The sequence below is a fragment of the Oenanthe melanoleuca genome, chromosome 5 (assembly GCF_029582105.1).
Source record: "Oenanthe melanoleuca isolate GR-GAL-2019-014 chromosome 5, OMel1.0, whole genome shotgun sequence".
Taxonomy (NCBI): domain Eukaryota; kingdom Metazoa; phylum Chordata; class Aves; order Passeriformes; family Muscicapidae; genus Oenanthe; species Oenanthe melanoleuca.
In genome coordinates this window covers 46,357,776-46,382,950 of record NC_079339.1, presented here as the reverse complement: position 1 = coordinate 46,382,950, position 25,175 = coordinate 46,357,776, and the positions used below count along the sequence as shown (strand labels likewise).

General features: G+C 40.7%; 1 protein-coding gene across 1 annotated transcript; it reads right to left on the bottom strand.

Annotated features, from left to right (window-relative positions):
* Positions 1 to 20: 20 nt before the first annotated feature.
* On the bottom strand, positions 21 to 19,986 carry LOC130254100 (basic proline-rich protein-like). Its single transcript, XM_056493324.1, has 2 exons — positions 19,951 to 19,986; positions 21 to 1,676 (listed from the first exon to the last, which is right to left on the bottom strand). The coding sequence occupies exons 1-2, from the start codon at positions 19,984 to 19,986 to the stop codon at positions 21 to 23; spliced, it is 1,692 nt and encodes a 563-aa protein (XP_056349299.1).
* Between the last annotated feature and the right edge of the window lie 5,189 nt (positions 19,987 to 25,175).

Sequence of the window (25,175 nt, the reverse complement as noted above, 5' to 3'; positions counted from 1 at the left end):
GTAGACGGCGGCGCGTTTTTTCACCCTGCGCCGCGGGGAGAGGGAGAGGAGAGGGACAAGAGAGCCGGGATGCCGGTGGCAGCTCCCCGGGGAGCAGGGCCGGCCTTGCCGGCGCAGCCCTTGTTCGGCGGCGCGGACTCACAGTGTGACAGCGGCCCAGGCCGGGGAGCGATGGTGGATCTGGCACCCGGAGGGAAGGGCCTGAAGCCCTGCCGGGCAGCCCGGTGCAGGACAGCCCGGTACTGGGGACAGCCCGGTACTGGGGACAGCTCGGTATTGGGGCAGACCGGTACTGGGACAGCCCGGTACTGGGGACAGCCCGGTATTGGGGCAGACCGGTACTGGGACAGCCCGGTACTGGGGACAGCCCGGTACTGGGGACAGCCCGGTATTGGGGCAGACCGGTACTGGGACAGCCCGGTACTGGGGACAGCCCGGTATTGGGGCAGACCGGTACTGGGGACAGCCCGGTACCTGGGGACAGCCCAGTATTGGGGCAGACCGGTACTGGGGACAGCCCGGTACTGGGGACAGCCCGGTATTGGGGCAGACCGGTACTGGGACAGCCCGGTACTGGGATAGCCCGATACTGGGACAGCCCGGTACTGGGACAGCCCGGTACTGGGGACAGCCCGGTGCGGGGACAGCCCGGTACAGGACAGCCCGGTACTGGGGCAGCCCGGTACTGGGGACAGCCCGGTGCGGGGACAGCCCGGTGCAGAGACAGCCCGGTACAGGACAGTCCGGTACAGGACAGCCCGGTACTGGGGCAGCCCGGTACTGGGGAAAGCCCGGTACTGGGACAGCCCGATGCGGGACAGCCCGGTACGGGGACAGCCCGGTACTGGGGACAGCCCGGTACTGGGATAGCCCGGTACTGGGGACAGCCCGGTACTGGGACAGCCCGGTACTGGGGACAGCCCGGTACTGGGGACAGCCCGGTGCGGGACAGCCCGGTACTGGGGACAGCCCGGTACTGGGATAGCCCGGTACTGGGACAGCCCGGTGCGGGACAGCCCGGTGCGGGGACAGCCCGGTACAGGACAGCCCGGTACTGGGGACAGCCCGGTACTGGAGCAGCCCGGTACTGGAGCAGCCCGGTACCTGGGGCAGCCCGGTACCTGGGGATAGCCCGGTACTGGGACAGCCCGGTACTGGGGATAGCCCGGTGCGGGGACAGCCCGGTACTGGGACAGCCCGGCACTGGGACAGCCCGGTACTGGGGACAGCCCGGTACTGGGACAGCCCGGCACTGGGACAGCCCGGTACAGGACAGCCCGGTACTGGGACAGCCCGGTACCTGGGGCAGCCCGGTACTGGGGCAGTTCGGTGCGGGACAGCCCGGTGCGGGGACAGCGCGGTGCGAGCCCGAGGAGGCCGGGAGGGAGCTCCTCCCGGGTTTCCCCGGCGGTCCGGCCCCGCTGGCCCGGCCGAGCCCCGCCGCTCCTCCCGGGTTTCCCCGGCGGTCCGGCCCCGCTGGCCCCGAGCGCTTCTCCCGTCCCGGAGCGCTGCCGCTCCCCGCCCGCGGCTGCCCCCGCCCGAGACCGTGACCTTGGGAAACTCCACAGGAGAAGCAAACCCGCCCCACACTTGTTAGTCTGTCCCGAATCCCGGCGCTTTCCCCTGTCTCCCTGCGGTTGTGCCTTGTTGAGTTTTCGAAGCGTTTGTCTTTGACCCTGGTTTAGAAAAGCTATTTCTCTTCAGCGGTGTTTAAAGTTGTTGTTAATAAATTTTAGACATTATCCGATGAATTACACGTAAGGGGAGTACGAGCCCGTGTGTGCTGTTTTTTTGGGGTGTTTCAGAGGAAGCTGCTAATGGAAGTTTTCTCCCCTTTGAGGTAGCACCTCTGCAATTACGAAAGCAGTGACAGCCTGGTCTCGTTTTACTCTTCCCTCTACGAGGGCCTCGTAGTAGAGACGTCTATTCCCCTTTTAAAATTCACATTCGTTTTCCTTTTGCTTTTTTCCCTGTGACTCTCCAGCTCAGAGCTCATAATTTCGGCGAGGAACCACGGCGGTTTCCCCATGGTGTTGTGTTTAGGAAGACCCTTCTGCCTCCTTGCCTAAAAGACTGTTCATAAAGTTAAAACAAATAACCTGAAAGTGTAAAGCCAATTTGGATGATCTCTGTCCCGAAGACTTCATGCTGTGCCTTTCAGTCAAAGCTAAGTGGTAGTGAGCTGATTTTTCTTAATTATGGCCAATGCCTAACTCATCTGTGTCTCTTAATCTTAGTTTAGACAAATTGTTTTTTCAAATATACTCACCATTCCTTCCAGTGGCATGAGAAAGGGTCAACTGCTGTGTTGCCTGCCCTTATGCTTTTTCCTATTTTTTGTGATATATCCAGCTTTCTATGGGTATTGTAACACGGTGCCTACTGCAGGTGCTAGTGTGATAGAGACAGTCTTAGTACCTGTCTGCTCAGAAAACTTGTTAATGTTCCCACAGAGGTGTGGTATCTCTTTCTGAGCGATCTCCCACCACAACAAGATGTAGGAGCAGCTGCTGTGGAAGCATTTCAGTGTGGTGTTTTGTGAGCCAGTCCTTTAGGGGGCTAAGAGTTTCACTGCTCTCTTGAAGAGAAGAAATTTAGCCTCTTGTTCCTCAGCGCAGCGGAGGAGGAAGGGTAAAAGCAAATGGATTCTTCTTCTTCTTGGATACATGTAATGGTTTGGTTATATGGAGCTATTGCATTTTGGAGATTCTATTCCTATAGATGCATATTGGACCTCTGTAAACTATTGAATCACAACACAACAGCAGTAAAAAATTGGTTTTCAAATTGCTGAAAATTAGATTTGAAAAGAAGTGTTTTGTTATGTTAAATGGAGGAAGTCTCACTGAGTGGATTTTTAATGTCATCACCTCTGTATTTAGTCATTGTTATGTTTTAAAATGCATACTTAATTTGCAAATAAAAACCAGGTCTAAGGATAATATTGCCCAAGACTTTACAAATGCTTATATATTTGTGCTACTTCCATGTGTAACTATCCCTACTGCTCCAATAGGAACTTGGAAAGGTTTTGTTTTGTTTTGTAATTTTTTTGTGGAGTGGTAATTTTGGAATTCACTGTTAAAGATTTTAGCTTGCATAGTTGAATGTGGGAGTTACACTGGGTCTGGGTTTGTAAGAAGTGAGATTTAAAAAGTATTTTTGATTTCCAATAGGCACTACTTAAAGTTGCAGTGCATATCTTTAAGGAAACTTAGACTTTTCCAGAGGGAGAAATGGTTCCAATAGAGAACCATGGAAGCTCCAGCTCCCTGAACATTCCAGTTTATGGATTTATTGAGATTTGTTCTGTTGGAAGCATGGGATGTGATGCAAGACTCAAAACTTTGTATTCCAAAATACAGTTTCTATCCATGGAATTGTGATGAAATCACCTCTGATTTCTTTAAAATAACATTGTACCTTTATCTGTGTTAATTTTTGAGTTTTCTATAAGCTCTTTATTACAATAAGCTTGACCTTGCAGTCACAGGAATCTATTGTTATTACTACATGTAGGTGTAGATCTACTGAGGTTAATAATACGTATTCAAAATCTAATTGAAAAGTAATTTTAATCTTGACCTAAAAGCTTAACCTTACTTACTAGAAATGGTGTTTGTGCCATTAATAGTAGTAGCTGTCTCATTCTTTTTCTCACTGGTGTTTGTTGAAAACCTAAAGATTTAATTCTATCTTTTTAGCCTACAAATTGAGATTCTATGCAGTATGGAAGTCTGATAGAAAAAGTAGTGAGAAGATTGCATGAAAAGGATTAAGAAATTTGAAAACTAAATTACTGAGAACATGAGGGGATTATAATAAGATCTCTCATTCACTTGTGCTATTTTGTTGGCAGATTCCATTTCTAGATGTCTGTCTGGATTTTTATTTTAGGAGAATCCCTACATGCAAAAATGCAAAAGCCATGTAGCAGCTTTCATTATTTTCTCTTTCTGTTCATGCAGTAGGAGCAAGTCAAAGTAAGGAACCTGGATATGTGCTATGTTCCAGCAGGTTCAATTCTAACAAAGGGACTTTGAAGGAGTTGTTTGTTGTTCTGTTTGTTAGCACTTGCCTAAAAAGGAGACCAAAAGAGAATTAAAAAAAAAAAAAACTATTTTATTGTTTTTGTCTGTATCTCCTCCACTGCAATTTACAACCTTGTGTGTTGGGCAAACACATTCTCAGAAGATTGGATGGGGCTGAAATGTGTTGTGTTGCTCATGGTACTGAGGTACTGACTGGGCTTTACAACTTGAGTTCAGCTTCTTGCTGTCTTACTGATTCTCTATGGCATGTTGGACTTCTTTCTTTCTAAATTTCTGTCTGTAGGATGAATAATATTCCTCTCAGATGTCACAAGGGGGTTAGGTTGAGTGGGGGATTATAAAAAGAAAAGTAAGCTACTTTGGAGATCACTGCTGTAGTGCAGACTTATTCCAGATAATGCTGAGCATTATAGGAGTAATAACTAAATAATTATACAAAAGGAACATACACCAAATAAATCTCCCTGACACCAAGCTGGCTTAGGTCACAAAATTCTATTATAAAGGAAAGGTAGTGAGAGCAATGTGTACTAAGGGTCCAATGCAGAAGTTTTCTCCTGTATAGAGGCAGACTCAGTAATCTGATGTGCTATCTCCATTGTGCCATCTGCCTCCAGACAGAAGAAACTTATACTTCCATTGATACTCTATTTACCACATTTATTTCTGTAGTTCTTGTTTTAATGAGTAATGCTGGAAAGCAGAGGTCAGATTTTTTTTTTTTTTTTTTTTTTTTTTTTTTTTTTTTTTTTTTTTTTTTTTTTTTTTTTTTTTTTTTTTCTTGAAGTGAAGTGATTTATTATCAGCTGAGAATCTGGACTTTTTTTACCTTTCAGTTTTACTAATACTTGAGTGAGCTGTTTCTGAGCTTTACTATAATGGGATCCTGGGAATATAAACCATGAAAACTCTTTCTAACACGTGACTTGTGAAGCAAACATTTGGATTAGTGGAAGTTATAAAAAAAAATGCAACATTAAGGTGAGTTCATATTTTTTGTGCTCCTTCTGCATTTATTGGTTCTCTGGGATTAAACACTGTGGAGCAGAAAGGAACAAAAACCTAAAGGGTTTTTTGTTTTGTATTTTAACCTCTTAGGGTTTTATAACATTTATACTTTATGCTTTCCTACTTCAGAGACCTGGTGAGCCTGGACTCAACCTAGACAGAGAAGTTTAGTCAAATTGCTCTGTTTTTCTGGAGTTGCCACTGACTGGATTGGAGTCTATTACACAAAGGTAAAAATCACAGCTGCAAGATGTTGGATTGTAAGAAATTAATGCAACTTTAAAGTGGCATATCTCTGTAAAGTATCTGACAACTTTAAATACAGAAACCTGTGTCTGGAGAATTAAGATTTAAAATAAGAAAAAAAGAAACATACTTCTTGCACTTTTGTATTCAGGATAGAGTAGATATCTACAGAGAGACTACATCCCTCAAGACATAAGGCAAAACTAGAGGCACAGTAGAGTAGAACAATAATAGAGCAAGAGAAAGGCCAGAAAACTTGTGAAAGCATAGAATTACCTAGAGTTGAATGTTGAAATTTACTTCACCTTTGTCTTCTAAATGATGTCTGAATACTGGTGTTTGCATTGCTTTTCTACCCCTTGCAGGCATATCAAGGAAATTTGGAGTTTATTCCTCCAAGCACATCAAACACATGTGCAAGCCTGGAAGTTATAATCACTCCTTTTGCATCATATGCAGGAGAAGAGTCTTTCCCCAGAAACTCCAAGCATTGAAATCCCACCAGAGCTTAATTTACTTGTTTATATTACTGTGTTTAAGCACATTATTATTATTATTATTATTATTATTATTATTATTATTATTATTATTATTATTCTTGTTGTTGCCTTTCCAAGGCAATGTTTTCTACCCAATGATTGCAGAGTGCTTTCTTAGCAGCATGTGTTGGGCTTTCACCTTCACTATACCACGGAGAAAGGGACAATTTTGGTGATCTCTATCCCACTTATTCAAGATTCAATTGCCTTCTCCAGCAGGCTGCCTGCAGAGCTTCTTCTCCCCTTGCTGTCCAGGCTGGGTGCATCTGTGGACATGGCAGAGTCAGTATGTACTTTTCCTGGGAAAAAAAATGCCCACGGAATGGAGAGCCATATTCTGATGGTGTCAGCTCAGTGATTTGGTTTTACAGACTGAGCTGCAAATTACAGACCTGGAAGGAGCTGCTGAGCACAAGGATGAGAACACCTGAGGCTGGCATCCCTCTTGACTCAAAGGTGTTACAAATGTGGAACCTGAGCATTACTGTATTTATTTCCTTATCTGGAGATTTTGGCAAACTGCCAAAGAGCTTAGCTGTGAATTTTTAGAGAGATCCCAAAGTGGGAAACTACTGTTGCTCCATTTTGCTGTTGGAAGTGCTGAGGTTCCTCTTCCTTGGAGGGACACACAAGAAGTCTTTGACAGTGTGGGGAAGTAGAAGTGATGACATTTTTTCACTGGTGGATTTTAATACCATCACCATGTTTTCCTGTTATCCTGCTGGAAATTTGACTTTTCTGATTAAAATAAGGTTTTCATGGTTGATGTAATTACATATATAGTTTCATTTGGTTCATAAAGAAATTACATGTATTTTTGCCATGTCCATGAACCCAAATTGAAGGCTAAATTAATGGAAGATGAGTGAATAAAGGTACAATATGGTTTGGGTATATGAAAGTAGTATTTTTAAAAGCCACAAAATCAGAGACCTAACCTACTTTGTTTGCACACCCAAAAACTCTTGCTGAGAGTTGCATGTGCAAGGAATGCAGTGCCAGCAGAGAGCAAGTAACTTTCTTTGGAAATAGAAATGGAAAAGAGCTCTTTTTATGCCAAATTTTACCCCACAGTGGATAATTACAGCCAAGTTGTAAACCCCTTAAAAGCAATAAGGCACCAGTATAATGAAACACATAACTGAAATTTACTGTACTTGTGTAGATTGCAAGCTTACTTTTGAATATTTAGTGTTCAGCTTCTTAAATCTGTAGTGTTCACAGAGGGCTTATAAGTGCTAGAATTTTGATTAACTGTCTCAAATAAACTACTGCTATTGTTATCACTATAAATCTCCCTAACCTAAGAACCTCAAGGAAGCTGACATTTTCTGTGGAAACTGTAATGATTTAGAAGGGCATGAACCCAACACCCTTTATTTGGGGCTTCCTGTCATTATATAGAAAGGCTCAGGCTTCATTTACATCAGTTATTAGGTCTTATTTGTTTAATATTACTCTTTCATCAGTTTTATACTGTATTTATCAGGCACATTTTTAGAACATACTGTGTTTTTCTTTCAGCTGGCCCTAATGGTATAGAGAGCTCTTCACAGTGGAACTGACTCACCTGAGACTCCTTTAGCCTGGCTGAAATGATGATGTGGAAGCCTGACCCAAAACCTTTGTGAATTAATGAGGAACTTTTTTTCAGAGCTGATAATATTTCCCACTGACATCAGTGGATGTGGTTACTTTGCAAGGTGATCAGTGAAGAGAGGGCATTTATCCCTGGTCAAAAGGAACAGTGATTATGGGACAGAACCACACAGGAAGGGACCATTAGAAATCCCAGGGGAGCTTTCTCTCCTTGAAATTTTCTAACTGTCCTGCTCCAATTTGTTCAGCTGAAGTGGTCCTTCCCACCTTTGTACAGGTGCATTTTTAATGGCAGAAAAATGTTTCTGTCACTAAAGTCCCAGCAGTTAATACAGTTGTTGATGGAATAAACTTACCAGTGTATTTGGATTCATGTTAAAAGTTTTAGTGATGTATCTTTTAAAGTGAAAGCCATCTCCACTGAAATAATTACATAAATAAAACAGTCTTTAAATGAGCAGTAATATTGTTTGCAAATGTTTCCTTGATATAGAAGTAGGTGTTTTCCATGCAATGAGGCTTGACTAGGGAAAACATTAGTCTCCCAGAAACAGTTTTAAGCTTATCTTGATCAGCAAAAAGGCAAGATAAAAGTTTATTGATACCTATCACTCTTGGCCGTAAAGGAACATCTGATTTACCAGATGTTTAAGAAAACCCAGAACAGTGTTCCTGAATTGCAAAGCAGCTGTGTTTTTCTCTGCTCACATATTCCTTGGCACAGCTGCTTCAGATATCTGGGCATCTAAATTATTCTGACATCAGAAAAAAACACTGAAACAGGGACTGATTATGGCCATATTGCTTATGATGGTTTAATGCTTTGGCTGACTGATCACTGGAAAAACTGTCCAGTCACCAGGCACATTGCAGTTAGGAGGTAAGTAGAATTCATGTTGAGCACTAAGAGCTAGGACATTAGTGCTCTAGAGCCATTCTTTCTAATATCAGTCTCTTTGAAGTAGCTGTCTTAGGAACAGAAGCATTTTCCATTTCAGCTTCACAGTCTTTTTAGTTGCATGCGGAAAATTTTGGTACTGGCTAGATGGATCTCAGATGGCTACAAAATAAAAATAAAAATAAAAATAAAAATAAAAAAAATAAAAAATTATGTTAAAAGTAGTCTCAAAAAGTCTATTATTTTGTGTCTTTTGATTTTCTGTACATTTTTGCTGTTATTCTCTCAATTTCTGGTCTAGGTTGTCTTAAAAACCACTGGCTATTTTAATAGTGTTGGGTACTATTTTGGAGCTAATTGATACCAATATATTGATTTGCTTTTTAAAAATAATTTTTTGATCAGCACAAAGTAGAAACGCAGCTGTCATAGACAAGAATCTGAGAACATTTTTGGAGAAAGCAAATCTAGGGAGTACAGTCTAATCTTCACCTCTGGAAGCAGATCACATGAACTGGAAGCAGTTCTCTTCCAGTCTGCATTGCCAAGTGACCCTTGGCCCTGCATGAAGAAGAGAGAAGAGCAGGCAAGAGCCACATTTCCCTGCTTTTCCAAGTCAACTAGATGTAAATCAACACATCTATCAGGGGCCATGACTTGCTGAGAGGAATTGGCCCACAAATATAGCCAATAACTGCTTTTGAGGGTTTTAGCTGAGGATTAAAACCCTTTAAGGTTTGATTAAAATTATATTTGTACAACTGAAATGTTAAGATTTTTTTTTTTTAAAAATAGTGTGAGATACACTTCATGTTTATTTTTTGGAACAAAAAACTTGAAATTCATTGTTTGTAGACTATCATATGTTTTTGTTTGGGTTTATTTATTTTTACGAACTCTTACTGGCAGTTCTTCTGTTCTTGTTGCAGCATAAATTGTGAAGACAAGAATTTGAACATGTATATAACAAAAGAGCCATTTTAGAAACTCCACTTCTTTCTTGTAGCTCATGGTTGTGCAAGTGAGACAATCAAATGGTGGAATTCCACATAAGTGAATCATCTTTGGTTTGGAAGTGTCTTTTGTGCAGAAAAAAAATCAATGGAAAGTTATGATGCTTGACTTAAAGACCGTACTTGCAAGGACTGAGGCTCTTCTTAGTGTATTTCAGCAGGTTTGAACCCATACCTATGTCCTGATTTGGGGTAAGTTTTGGAGGAAACTGTCCACTGCAGACAGCACAGTCTGTGTGAAGGATGTGGGGGAGTAAGTGCAGTCTGTGATAACAAACTCTGCACCTCTTCTCTCCCCCTTCACCCCTGGAACAAGTCTTAAAGCTGCAGAGCTCAATATTCAACACCAAGAACGCAAACAATTAAAGATATGAACATCCTAAAGTCACCCCAAGACAACCTGGCAGATGCACAGTGAAATCCATTAACAGCAATGAAGTGTTTAAAATACTTGTGAGGCCCAGAGGAGGTTCTAGGCTGAAACCTCACTGAGATAGGTCAGCTAGAGACTGAAATGAAAAATATTGGTAGTATTTTCAGCACAAATTGAGACTGAGTAGCACAGTTTAGTGGATAGGAAACTAGCATGGGGGTAAGAGAAGAGAATTGATCTGTAGTTCTGCTGTTAGAAACTCTGAATGCTGACTGTCTCAGCTGGGCCAGATATGTTTCCATCTGATAGAGAAAAGTTTTAGGTTGGAAAATAAAAATATTTAGACAGATTTGTAATACTGGGTCAAAGAGATTCTTCAGAATGAAATGCTACACAACCCAATTTAAACTCTGTGCCCTCACCAGCTGTAGGCTGATAAGTTTGTAAATCAGAGGTCACTTTTCCCTCTGATGTATTATTTAAAATCAATTCTGAAGAAAGGATAAAACAATTTAGATATTATCAAGAAGGCAGCTGGGCAAGGATGAGATGCCAAGGAAAAATAGGTTGGCCCTCTATCATATATTTTGCATTTTTAGAGGAGGGACAGTGTACAGGCTGTAGAAGAAGACATTGAAAGAGTAAAGGGGGAATATAAATCCATGGATTTAGAATCCTATAAAGAAGCATATAAATCCATGGCTTTTTTCAAAGTGAGAGCTTTCAACTGTTTCTTTTCTGAACTGTTTCCAGTGAGTATTTTAAGAGAGGGATGGATCTGAAGGATTTATCACTTGTTCTAGCCTTGCAATGCAGAAAATTAGGAGTTTGACAACTTCATGATCTGTATCTGGGTGTGACATTTTTACTGTTTTTTAATGTGTATGTCTATATTTGCATCTACAAGGACAACAGTTTTTCTTTCAGTGTTGTCAGCATCCCACTGAGAGGCCTTCCAGTGCATAGTTACCAAATGTGCTTGTAATCACTAACAGCAAGATAAATGCTATTATTGCACATTGTAATTTCATTAATTTGATAAAATCTGTTTTGGCTTGTCACTTGCTCCCTATCAAAATAAATTACAAGGCTGTAATGCTCCACTGTGGTGAGTGGATAACCACTTCATGGCAGGTGTTGAGCTGAGCTGAAAATTATGGCAACCTCAAAGCTACTGTTTGGAGTGGTGGGGTTTAATCTATTAGTGCTTGTGATAGTGTGGAGGTTTTGCACCAGAATCAACAGTTTGTGTTGTCCAAGTAAGATGACCCTGACTGCAGGGATGGCTGACCAATGCTGACCAATGCTGCTGACCAATGTTCTCCCCACGCCCTCTCTCCTCCCAGAAAGGACACTGGCTAAGAGCAAAAGGCTTGTAAAGGGAATGAGTTCTTTGGACTGACTGCAGCACAACTCTGTGAAATGGATGGGATCTCACAGGGCTGGCTGCAAGGGACCTTCCAGTCACTCTGGAGCAGCTAGGTTCTTGATCCCAGCAGCTGGGATCTGGCCAAGGGTTGCAGCTTGCTGACCCTGCTCATGCCATTGCTGTCCTTTGCAGTAACAGCAGGAGATCAGCCCCATTCCATCTGGGGACTTCCTCATGCCAGAGAAATCCCTCAGGAAGCAATTAAGCTACAACAAGGTTCATAATAACTTGCATTTTAGCCTGTGATCTAACTTTGTAACTCATGATTAAAAGCTAGGTAGAATACTGCTGACTTTTTCCTAACAGTAAGGAGATTTACATGGTTAAGGTTTTATTCCTATGTCTTGAGACGTTATAAATATTGTAAACATTATAGATGAGATTTGTAAACACAAGTTATTTATGAAGCAAAACATAAATACATGCCTAGATTAGGTCAGCTGGTAAAAATAATCAGTACTCATTATTGCTATTTAATTTTATGGAGTGACTGAAATATCTTACAGAACAAACACAACAAAGAAATTTATTCTTGAAATGCTGCTGCTCGTTAGGGACTCAGTGTGGCACAGAACTGCATGTTCTCCTCACAGGGTATCTGAGGTGCCTCAGGTGTGGGCTTGCAGCATCTCCTTAGCACACCTTCTCTCATAATGTCTTGTACACATGATTAATATCAGTGAAAATTTTATCCATTCTTTGCATTTATGTGTATTCTGGTGGCCAGAAGGACAGTTTCAACCTGAAAAAGAATATATAATTTTTTATAGAATACAGAATATAGAATATATAATATTATAATATAGAATAGAATATAGAATATAGAATATAGAATATTTATAGAATACAGTTTTAGGAGAATTTTATTTTTATATATCTGCTACCAGCAGTTATTTACATGAGATATGGGGAAGTGATTGGGGAAGGGGGGGAGCAGAGGGTTGTATTGAAAAAAAAAGTCTTCATGTCTCCATTACAAGTATCTCCTAGTGGAAGGCAGACTGCCTATATCAGCTTTCACCAAGAGAGAGGAAAAATGGGAATACTCAGAGTGCTTTGTCCTTTCATTAGCAGCCCCATACAAGTGCAGTTGGAAGTTAGCACTGTGTCATGTTTCAGTCTGTTTCTGGTTTGCAGCCCTTTAGCCTGTGTACATTTCCAGCAATGTCATGGATTTTCTGCATGTCTTTACTTTTTGCTGCCTGTAGAGCCTTACCATCCTTTAAAAATTTTATTCAAAAATTATTTAACTTTTCCCTGTCTTTTTCACCAGCTATACCTGTTTGCTCTGAATCAGCTTATAAAGTTTTGTTCTTTGTGTACATCTATCGAGAGAAGAGAGGAGCTTGAAATTAAAAAAGTTATTTGTGATTTAGTGTGCATACCTCTGGTCAGATTAGCTACTATTTGAGCTTTTCTTATGTCCAGACAGCTGAAAATGAAATGACAGAATTAATAATGGCAAACTTCACCTCCTCTGAGAATTGGTCTGTATATGAGCATGTTCAGAATGGTTACTCTCACACTAATTAATAGGCATGACTTTCTATAGCTGCATTTTATTGTTGCATTTACATGCACGTTGCATGTGCTGGAAATCTCATGCTGAGCTCAGAGGAGAACACATCTTCTCTCAGTGGGACATTTTGGTTACATCAACAGTAGTTGCTCCTAAAAACAAGCTTAGAGGATGTTGGTTGTGGTTACAGAGCTCAGCTCATGTTCTGAGATATTCTTCCAAATTTTGCAATGTTCCAAATCCACATCTCTCTCTTCTCAGATAGTGGAGCTCCAGAAATGGGTATGATCTGGCCTAAAAGAACATGTTTGGCACAGTGCTTGCTCATTTAATTTCTTCTGTCCCAAACCACTTCAGTGAGGCTCAGTTTACTCATGAGACATATTCTATCCCTGTGGTGGAGAAATTCACCAACTTCTGATGTGGAGCAGACGGAGAAAGCCAAATGCCAAAATGTGTTTGTATAAATACATACACTGGTGTGGTGATCCCTTCGTAAACATCTGTACTTAAAAACCTTGTTGGATTTTGAAAGCTCCTTGGAGAACATGGGGAAGGATCTTTAACAGAACTCTAACTTGCAAGACAAACAAACATTCCAAGCAAAAATATTTTTTGGTATTTTTCGGGAAATTACATTGCTTGCCTTAACCCAGCATTTTAGGTGAGACAAGAAATTCAACCATATGCCATCCCAATAAAAATTACACAGGACAGGAATATGTATTTCAGTTGAGCTACCATAGACTCTTTTTAGAAGTTTTAGCTATATTTTAAAATTCAGCTATCTTGGGTTTATTATCTTACTTGATAATTAGGTCACAGTGTAAGTCTGAAGTGCTGTTTTTTTTTAAGTACTAAATATTTTCTCTGTACATCAGTGGGACTCAAAATCCCTTCATTTCCCTATATTAAATTGAATCATGGCATTACACTGTGCCACTCAGTGTGCTTTTCAGTCAGATTCTGCCCACATTTCAGCAAGGACAGTGGATGTCAGTGGTGCACCAGAACTGCTTCTTTCAAAAGATTCTTTCCATGGCAAAGGTATGCCATGGAAACAGGTGCACCCAGTTATGTTCAGTCTGTAAACTCAAAAACTGCAATAATGGTGTGTTTTGAGAGTTTTTCAAGAGCTAAGATGGAATTAGGTTTGTTTGGCAAGATGGTGTTAAAACTCAGCAGTGTCACATCAGTTACACATGCATATGTGTGTCAGCTCAGAGCTCTGTCAATAGGTCTCTGCTACACACTTACTGTCACTTTCTGCAGGTCCTGGAGACCTCTTGATTAAATTCGGACATACCAGGTTTAAGAGCTGAGGCAATGACAGCAAAATGGAAGGCATATCTGGCATGTATTCTTTTTTCACTATATGATCTCAAACCTAGAGGAGAATAGGGGAATATCACTGGAGTCAGTGGAGTTGAACTTGACAGTCATCAATTCTTTTCTCCTGTTTATATCCTTCCTCTCCAGAGGGCTCTTGCCAGCTTTAACATAGAAGTTCATTATGGAAGCATACTGTGAGTACATTATTTTTGTTTTACTTTTCATTTTTCTGTAAATGGCAAAAGGGCCATGACTGCTTTTAGCTTAACATGGGAAGACCCTAATCTAATGATTTTGAGAAACCTTAGGACCTGATCCATGGCTCTGGGGTTGTTTTCTGTTTATGTCACAGCAGCATTTGGTGGCTGCAGATCACAGCAGACAATATCAGGCTTCTGCAACAACAGTATGAAAGAAGCAGAAGATGAAATTTGGGCATGGAGCCTTCTGGTATGCTTTGCAACCTTTTCTTTCTCTCTAAAAAAAAAAGTGTCTTAAAAATGATCAGTGCAGTTTCAAATTGAGATGTTAGCCAAAAAAACAGCTTCTTTTGGGGGTGAAGGCAATTCCTCTATAGTCTAATGCTAAACTTTGTGCATGCTGTAGACAGAGTGAACTCCTGAGAATGTATTGCAATGAAGAAGGGTGCATGTCTTAATGGGTGCAAGGAAGTGCATTCATAAAGTGCAAGGAAGAACATTTCTACCTACATAACACAGACACAGGGCAAAAATTACACAGTCTCTCCTATGCACAATTCTGAGCCCATGTGTTTGGAGATATGGTAGAAGCCCATGTTAATAGTTGCTCATATGTAGTGTACATCTAAATCTGTACATCTACATAATTTCAGCTTGTCTGTGAGGGGAATCTGAAAAGAGAAATTCAACTTATAAAAAAAGTTCAACGAACTATTAGAGTAGGAAGGAAATGGAAATAATGGTTTTCTCTTTTTAACCTACATACACTTATAGAAGGTATGCTAGAACATAACTCTCCTATGCTCTATTAGAAATAGCAAAAATTGTCTTGTTAATTGAAAAAAAAACCACTGGGTTTGTATTGTGTGGGATGCAGGTCAGTGTAAAAGTCAAGTGAGTGATGTGCCTTGGAATGAACTGCAGTTTTGAAGGATAGGTCCTGCATGCTCATTTTTGGTTTTGGCATTTAATGCCTTCCTCTCCTTCAAATATGTGGGAGGAATCAAATGTCAAAATCTTCACTGTGTATGATATATAATTTCTCTCGTGTATTTCAGTGGGAGGAACATCAGACCCCAAAATGATTATGTGTGTACTCATAAAGAATACATCACTGCATATTTTAATGTCAGTTGTGGGAAATGCAGATGGGGTAAAATATTGTTGTCACCTTCCTCCTTCTGAGTTTCTGCTTGTGTTTTTCTATGTACCCTTGCAGGATGCCAACAACCCAGAACTTCAATTGAATGTCTGGAGCTTTGGTCCTGGCCAAAGCAGACCTCTAGTGATAAACATGTCCCAGGAGCTCAGAATCCCAGTCCAGACTTAGGTCAAAAGAATGAAACCTAGGGTTTGTGAATGGAGCTTTTTATACTTGAAACAACATGCAAGACATCTTGAAAATTTCCCATCATTCTCAGCAATAACATGTCTATTTTATAGTTGGAAAACATGGGGAGGGTAAAGGCCTAGTTAAACTTCACAACAAGTCAGTGGCAAAATTTATGGAAGCTCAGATCTCCACAGCTCTGTGATTCTTAAAAACAGCTGGGTTCGGCAATTTACAACCTTTCTGTGTTAACTACATTCTCAAATATGGCTTCAGTTTAAATTTTGGTGCTGTTTATAGAATGAATCCTGAAGTGACAAGAAATAAAGTAGAGGAAGGGTGTGGGAGATACTGTTGGACATGAGATGAATATTCTGCATGCCAGCAGCAGGGACTGCAGGGAGCCAGCAGCTCCTTTGCTGAGGTTTCTCAGGCTGGCTCTTGCACAGACCTTGAGGATGTTGTGTCTTCCAGCCAACGATGCTAGGGAGGTAGGGCACCAATTTGGACAGGCTCCTATGTCTGTTTGCACTGCTCCTGATGCTGAAGCATGCCCAGAGCAGCAGAATGGAGAGGGAAAGAGCATCCCTGCCCTTGTGGGCTCTGGATCTTACCCTGTGCCCTGTCTGGGGTTAGCTCCCTTCCATAGTGTGCTGCCTTGTGGTTGCTCTCTGTGTTTGGTCTTAGACACAAATATCCTTCATGGTTCCCTGAGACAGAGCCAGGCAGGACCAAAATCTGTCCTGTGCCTCCTTGCACCTTCTTTAAAACAGCAGCTCTGTTTTCAGCTTAAGTTTTGTGGAGGGGTCCAAAGCCTATTAGAAAGAAATGAAAGTCTTGCATCAACTTCAGGGGGGTTTGGATCAGGCCTTACATGTCTGTTCTTACTCCTAGTACAGTCTCTGGGATTTTTGCCAGGGATTCATTGGGAATGGTTTGACTTCACTGTGACCAGGACTGGGTCCAAGATGAGCATACACAAGGGGAATGAACAGTCTTTTCAAAAATTTTTAATTCCCTCTCAAGTCTCCACAGCAATGCAAAATGGTGTAAGGCAACACAAACAGCTACATATCCTAGGAACAGAGATGAGATTTCTAAGTACATGCAGTTTTATTGAATGTTATCAAGGCTCCCTAGTATTTAATTTGATTAAATGGAGCTCCCTGAATGTTCTTTCTCTAAAAGTGATTTACAAAGTGTTTTAACATGAAGAGTTTCCAAAAGCACTTGGATGTCAAAGAAGAGCTATTAATCTTTATATTAGCATTCTGAAAAACAGCATGTGTTCCTTGATTAGTTGATATTTGTTTGCATTCTTCTTTTCTACAGAGGATTATAACTTTGACCTTTTTAAACATACTGTAGCTCTTTAACATGTAGGAGTTAAATATTTTCATGTTTATAGACTGACGTTAATCTGGTTTTAGTGTAAATAAGGACTGAAGCCCACAAAGAATACTGAAAAACCTCAGATGTGAGATCTAATAATCTTTATCTCATGAAACACATTAGTGAGCAAGCTAGCATGCCATATGTATGACCATCTTGGACAAGCCACACTGGGGCCATCTCTGGCCAGGTCTTGCCTGTCCTGATCTAACTGATCTCAACAGGACTGATCGAGTGAGATGAAGGATTTCTGCCTCCTGCCTTTGCTGAAAACAATCTCAGACAGGATTGGCCCAGTGGGCAGATTGTAGGGTTGCCCTTGCAATGCAGATGTGTGTCTTTCATAATTTTAAATAAATGTGAAGTTCGCTCTCTAAGCAGAAAAGTAACAGACACTAATTTATGTGAGGTGTACTTCTCTTTCATGGTGGGTTTCAACTGTACCTTGAGTGTGAATTCCTTATTCATATTTCTGCTCTGTGTGTGTTTGCAATTAAAAAGTCCTGTAAGCTGACCCAGCATGAGACTGGTGACACTTCCAGCCTCTTGGGACAGAGAGTGGAAGTTATAAACAGCAGAGGTGATGTGCACTATCAAGCAGAGACAAAAACAAGTATCATAAAGATTCATAAAAAAGGGTATATTTGATGAAATTCCAGCAGAAAGTGCAAGACCATGTCACAGAAATTAATATCTAAGTTAGTACAGTACATGCACTTGCTCCAAAATAAATTAAAAAGTACCAGTCTCTGTTGCCATGGTTAGGACTGTTGATACGTCATTTTGACATTTTCAGTGTCATTAGTTTGGCTCTTTTTTCAGGGAGAATCCTCAAATTAAACATTGTTTTGGATTGTTTAATAGTACTTCTGCTTAGACAAAAACAGAAGAAAAAAGAAGCCACTCAGTTAAAGATCTGCTGCCTGTTATAATTCTGACATCATGTGAAAGAAGACATCAGGGACCCTTTGCCTATTTTACTAATCAATATTGTGGGTCTTTCCCATTATTCATTAATTTGGATTCTGGAGGGCCCAGACATAATGGAGGCCTTAGAACAATAATTGTATCTTCAGGTGCAGCTGACCACTGGATGCTGGCAGCCCCTTGCAGAATTCCTCAAGGCCACCAGAGCTGCAGCTGCAAACTGGCAGTATCAGCAGCCAGGCTGGCAGAGGATGAGATCAGGCCACTGGAAATATCCCTTTCTTTGCGTATGCAAAGGAACTCTGCCAAGTATTTTGCATTTTTAAGTGTGCTTCCTTGGTTATGCTTCAGGTTTTTGCTGTCTAAGTGTATTTCCCTTTCTCTCCTTTTGTCTGCCTGGCTCTGTTTCTTAGTATGTGATTTTCTTTGGTTACTCTAAATTCTTCTTTAAATTCTGTTTGTCACTACTCTGCTGTGTCCTAACTTCTGGCTTCTGGCCATCTCATCTCCTGTATACTCTTCTGACCTTGTGTTTCATATACCTAAGCCATAATGTATTTCTTAACCTTCCTGCCTTCCCCCCTTCATCCTCAAATATTAGATATGCTAAATCTGCATACTAATTTATACATGCACATAAATCAGGAAGATAGATGATTAGTAGAGTGTGGAACTTGAAAATAAATAACATATGTTTTTATGCTTTTCCCACCCTTGTAGGGAAATTTAGGTGGTTTGTGTTAGCACACTAGCTTATATTTGGTTAAAATAAGCACTTTACCTAACCCATCGACCCTAGTCCCAATCCCTACTCCCTGAAGGATTTGGTTTGGCTTGGCAAATATAGTATAAGGGGTAATCTGCTCCCCTCTGCCAGCAGACTGCTGCCTGAGTCTGATAGTCATCTACTTAACTGGCTTTCATGAAGTGCAGAAATGCATGTTGGGCTGGGCCTGCTAATGGTGCATAGAGTTTTTCCTCTAGTAAGCCCTAACACATTTTTAACAAAGTTTGAAGATTGTTGTTTTTTGCAGAGCATTCGTGCAGACAGCTAAGTAATGGTGGGTGAATTCCCACATCCTCAAATTTAGGCTGGAATTTTCTACACCCAAACCCCTTTGCTTTGGCTGCAAGGCAGTAATACAGCACATTACAACTGGTCCAGTAGAGTCTGGAAAACTTTTGGTATGCTGCCACAAATCCCACAGCCTTTTGGCTGACCCATCCCTGCCTATGCACAGCAGGGATAGCCAGCTTTTGTATAGGAGCCCCTGTATTCCCAAGGAGGTATTTTGGGCAGACCAGATACAGCCACGTTTATGCACTTGAGTTTCAGAAACTTTCCAGACTCCATCTGCACACTGCTTCCCTTTCTCCCCCCTCTCCAAGCAGCACCAAGCAGCCATGTGGCTGGCTGCTGGAGGTGGATGCAGTGGTGCTGTGGGCCACCTTTTGCCACTGGGCTGCCACCTGGCATTCTTGATCTGCATGAGCTGCTCTTGCAGGGTGCTCACAGCTGTGTAGTGCAAAAGCTTTTTCTCACATCTAGCCTTACTCGAGTGTGACAAAAAGCCTGATGCCATATGGGATATTCATTCACACTAGGAATTTAGTACTATGTCTTGCCTGTCACTTAATTAGCTGTTATTTATTTTAATAGAATGCATAATGCAAGGAATTATTTTTGTTTAAGGGACTTAAGTTGACTTAAAGCCATAGGGAAGAGGGAAAATCCCCACATCTACAAGAAGTAATAAAGTGCTTTTGTTTTTCTAAAATTATTACTATTTGAAGTCCAGTGTGCCAGATCTGGAATATTGCAGTAAAGGTTGCACTGGGACTTCACAGTTATTTACTAGGTGATTATTTAGAGTCACTTTCTTTTAGTCAGTTGTAACATTTTACATTTTGGGGGCTTGACTGGGATATGGTATCACACTTGGTTCTAGCTGTGTTGCAGTAATTTCTGTGTGACATGGAGCCAGAAAGACCTATAAAAGCAGCTGTTGTTTTCATTAAAACCATTACAAAGGTCTGTTTGTGGTGTCCCCAAAAATAATTCTGATAATTGGTTGTTAATTTTAATTACTCACCAGTCGAATATCTTGATAGGAGAAACAGGTATACATGTCCAGTTAAACAAAATAAACACATATTCAGTAATAACTGGACATTTGGGTAACATGTTAAATGTAATAATACTGTGCAGTGATGATTAATTTATAATCTTCATCAAATCAGTGGAAGCAGGATATAGCTAAAATGATGTCATTGTTTAGACAGCCCCTTTTAATGACTTATTTATATACACATGTTCAGTGTTACAAGGTGGTGAGTCCACACTTGTTAGCATTGGGCAAGCTGCATGAGCCACTTGTGAAGCTGTTTTTCAGGCAGAAGGTGCACAGTGCCTGCAAGTTCTTGTTTCACTCTGACCTCCAGGCCCCCAGCTCAACCAGAACCGGAGCAGAAGTAAGATACCAACACCTTCCCATGCTGTCAGGAGCAGCAGGCACAGGGTGCATGGCTGTCATGTTAAATAGAAGTAAAATACAGCCAGAAAATTTTGCTGTCTCCCTGGGGGCACAGTGTAGATGCAAGAAGCAAGTGGACAAGAGATTGCAGCAGCATCTTGCCACCATCCACTGTGGGGTGCTGTACTCAAGGCTCAGGAGACATTAAAAGAACACTGCTGAAGGGAGCAAGGTTGTAGGAGCATTTAGTTAGTAAAATACTTTGGGAACACTGGGATTTTCTAATATGACCAGCACTGTTCTCAGCACAGTGCCAAAACACAGCCCCATAATAGCCACTGTGAAGAAAATTAAGTCTACCCCAGCCAAAACCAGCACACTGGATAAACCAAGTATTTTTTCACTTCTCTTCACCTTTGCCTTGTGTTGTTTGAAGAGTCCTGTCATTCATTCTCACATCACTGAAAGGAGGAGCATATGCTTTGTTTGAGTTAGCACTGAATCATGGGTGGTGGGTAAGGACCATCCCATGTGCCCCTGTTTGGCCCTTTTTGGGTGGAATTAATCTCACCAGGGTACCACATCCTCAGCCTGCAGACAAGGAAATTTCTGATGGTCAGGTGGTGAGAAGTAAGAAAATGAGTGTACCACATTGCTACAGCATACATAAATGTTCACAAATTTATCATAATATGAACATGCAGGAGAAGAAATGTAGAACTACTTTGGCTCTTTGAACAGCACGTGCAGGGAGGTTAGGTTGAGGATGAAGTTTCTTTTTTTCCTCCAATTCATACCTGTATGCAACACACATTGTTGGAAAAAAGTAGAAGTATGATTAATTTACTGTTATGGGCAGGCAGATTAGTCAGGTTATGGAATGGCTGTGACAAGGAGATTGATAGAACAATTTTCTCATGAGCTGGTTTCAGTTTTCCTAAGCATTTTGTTTTGTATCAACTCATTACAACTGTGCTTTGCAGTCAGCAGTTGTTCTTCTCCACATACTCTTATGCATTCTGGTTAAAACTTTTTAATCTTCTTTTAGCCTTGACTGGGATATTCCAGACCTGTCCCATTCCTCCATACAAATGAGTAGTAATTATGTGAGCTGACCACAAGGAAGGTCAGAATTTATTTCCTATTCTGTACTAAAAAGACAAGTAAACAAAAAGCACATGAAAAATCTAAACAGTAACTTTCTCCTCCTTGATTCTGTTGTACATCTTTGTCCTTTGAAGTCTAGACAAATAGGCTGTGGCAGAAAGACATGAAGATATTTTTGATAATAAAATTTACTAACTGAGGGGATTGTAAGAAACCTGACTTCCTAACAATAAAGAGTGTGATAGCAGTTCCTTCAATATGCTGATTTGGTTTCAGTCCAAAATGTTCTAATCATAAGCAAGGTGATTTGTCAGTTAAGAAAGGCACAAACTCTTTAGAATGATCTAACCTCAATATTTTCCTATACCTGACACTGTTAATAAGGGATAATAATTTGTCCCATGTTCTACTTGAGTGGTGAATTGGAGTGAGTACAGTGGTAAATATGTGTATAGAAGTTAAAGCCTGTCTATTTGACCATCTTGGCCTAGAGACTGCCTAATCCAGGTGGAAATACAAGATGCTGGAGTAATATATTTGCCTACTTCCTCTAATTGCTGAAAGTCAAACCTCACTTTTTACAGAAAAATTAGTGAAGTGGTTCTCACTCTAAAGCTTTGGTTTTACATAGTCTTTTATATATTGATTTTATAAGTTCTAACTGTTTATTAAAATGTGATGGAAAAACAGTCATGTCAAGAAATGTGAGCTCTTCACATTTTTATTTTTTAAATTTTTTTTTTTTCTAGATACCTGTCCTTTGCAAATATTGTGCATGGTGCAACTTTCATAAGAGTGACCTGAACATGGCTTTGGGTTGCAGACAGTGCAGTCATGCTCTTCTAGGATAAATGAGGTGTCACTGCAAAATACCAGCATCAACAACCAGGGGCAGTTTTAACCATGTCTGGGGTCTACTGCATGGTCAAGAGTTATTTATATGAATATTCTCACAGAGCACTGCAAACAGTGGAGGTTACTGCTGACAGATAATTGGGCCTGTCACTGCTGTACATTAATCTAAGCACACCTCTTTATCCATCCATATCTAACACACAAACTACAAGATCCTCTCAATTCAGATCACTTGTAACCACTGTGCACCTCCATACTTCCAGTAACAGCATTTTTTTCTGTTATGAAGTCATATTTAAAATGTGATGATTCAATACAAGCAGATAGGTTTTTAGCTCAGTGTGCAGAGATTTAAGTGCCGTTTCTTATTGATGCTAATGCAAGTCAGGTGGCTAATACCCTGTACAGCTCACTGAAGATGCCCCAAGATGCCTTGTAAATTGCTTTTCATTGAAAGCACATTCAAAATTCACTTTTCTGTATATGGTTTTTGCTACAGTAGTCTTACTATAGATATTAAGTTTGTCACTGAAGAGGAATCATAAAGTCAAACAGGGCTTTTAAAGAAAATCTCATGCAATAAAATTTTAAACTCTAGTTGATCTCTTGAACTGCAGCATTTCTCTGCTGAAGGTCATGACTGGTGTGCATTACAGTTGGCTCTACTTTGTCCTTACATTTTGGCACAACCCAGCTTTACCTGCATTTGCAGCCAGAGTATTACAGGATCAGATTTGGTTTCTATCATTAAAAAACCAAAACAACTTCATGCAGAGATAAATTACCTCCCAGATTAGAATGCTTAATTAGAAAAAAGTTTGTTTCTTCTGGCTAGACAGTTCCATAGAAGTTCCCTACCTCTGGTATAATTTCTGTTTCTGATAAATTTAGTTCTATAGCTTTCTTGGGGCTGTGTTGATAGCTGCTAGATGCAAAAGGATTGTTAATTTGCAGACTAGTAATCCAGTGCTGCTGTTTGAAGATGAACAACTAACTTGACTGTGCATCTTTTTGTGATTCCTTCTACTCCTTCCACAGGAAAGCTAAAGAGGAAAGCAACAATTTCCTGGGCACACCTGACTCTTGTGATGCTCAAGGGCTGGTATTGGATAAAAAAATCTAATAACCCTAATAACAATAAAGTTTCTTTAGGTGCCTTTTTACAGATGAGATTAGAACAGGCAGTTCTGTGGTGGATACTGTGCAACTTGTAGAAATTGCTGGATTTGGAAAGAAGACCCTGCTTTTTGAGCATCTCAAGCCCAGTGTCCTTGACTGTTCTGAAAAATAGGGTTCTGCTTGTGTCAGTTGCTAAGAGTATTGGATTGCTAACCTATGATTCCCTATTTTTAGTGAAGATAGCAGTAACAGTACAGGACTCTGTACTGTCCTAACCATCTGCATCACACCTGAGTTAACAGAGCCACACAGAGTTTTGAGGGGAGTACCCTGGTGTGATTTCTGGTACTGAATTTTATGATGTGAAGTTCTGGAGGGGAAAGGAGAAAGAAGCAAATGTGGATTTCAGTTATGGAGTTAAATCTGCAGATGATGGAACTCTGCTCCTTTGAGGCTCTCTGGATTGTGCTTGTTTGCCAGGTCCATATATCAGTGCTCAGCCAAGTTGTGAGTGAGCTCATCAAAAAATCCTTGGTGAACTCAACCATCAGGCCAGAAGTTCTTGAGACTAGTGAGGCTGTGCATCTCTTCCATCTGGCTTCTCCAATTCCATCACTTCTGTTTTTCTGACTTCTCTTTTCTGACAGAGAATGAACTACCTTTGAGTCCTTACATTTTCCTGTCTAATTTTTCCTTTTCAGTCAAGAACTGTTTTAAAGACAAGAGAACATCTACTCAGCTGAACTCTGAGTCTGCTCTTTCAAAGGATCATAAAGAGACCCTGAAAAGTTACCTATCTGGATGTCCTTGCTCAAGTAGGGCTCAGCAATATCTCAGTAATATTAAAGTTCTGGAGCTATTTTGCATTACTGACCAAGTACTAAAAGCCAAAAATTTTCAAAGGGAAAGGGATTTAAAGTCTAATTTGACTGGAGCTCACCTATTGATTTTTTCTCCCCACAGAAGATGTACTAGAGCTGCTCTCTTAAATGCCTTCAACTATTTGCTTGAAAGATGAGTATATCTTGATGCCTATTAAATAAATTTCTGTGGTAAACTGTGATGGAGAGGGAAGAAACAAATGAGTGAAGACTTGGAGAATTAATGAATAGCCTCACTGGCCTAGAGGTATGAAGCTCTGAATCAGCAAATGAAGAAATGCACAGTGTTGGTCAGTACCTGTTCACAGGAATTGCTCGCACATGGGTCAGATGTCCACCTTCTCCCCAACTCTTTGTTTCTGAAGATGCCACTGTGGATTAATTATCTTCTATGCATTTCAAGACTCAGCCTTAACTGTCTTGGCTAACAATTTTTATGTCTATTGTGTAAACTTATGGGTTAGCTGAGTTCAGCAGGGTAGTGGGATAAGAAAGACTCATTCTCTTTTCACATTTAAAGGATATTTCTACTTAACTGTCCATCTAAAGCCATATTTTATTGTTATACAGCTGTGCAAAAAGAAAGATTCAGGGGACCTATTCCAAGAAGAGAACTTAGCAAGCAAAATATATATTTAAGTGTTAAAAAAAAAACAAAAAACAAACAACTAAAAAACTACAGCAGACTTCAGTTGGATGCAGAAATAAATATTGTCTATGTGTTTTATAAACTGTAGGTAATGGTTTTGCCCCAATGGGCACTTCAGAAGACTGGAGCAAATTAATAGCTGTATCAATTAAGTGGTTTTGGTTTTGTTTTTTTTTTACTGATTCTGTGACTGTCTCCTTTTTGTGGAGAAAAGGAAGCTTTGTTTTGGAAGA

Bases quoted from the DNA above. Each gene is read 5' to 3' on its own strand.
- LOC130254100 (XM_056493324.1), bottom strand. From the start codon at position 19,986: ATGTATACCTGTTTCTCCTATCAAGATATTCGACTG. The intron at 1,677-19,950 runs GTGAGTAATTAA...TTTCTAAACCAG, and splicing joins CCTATCAAGATATTCGACTG to GGTCAAAGACAAACGCTTCG.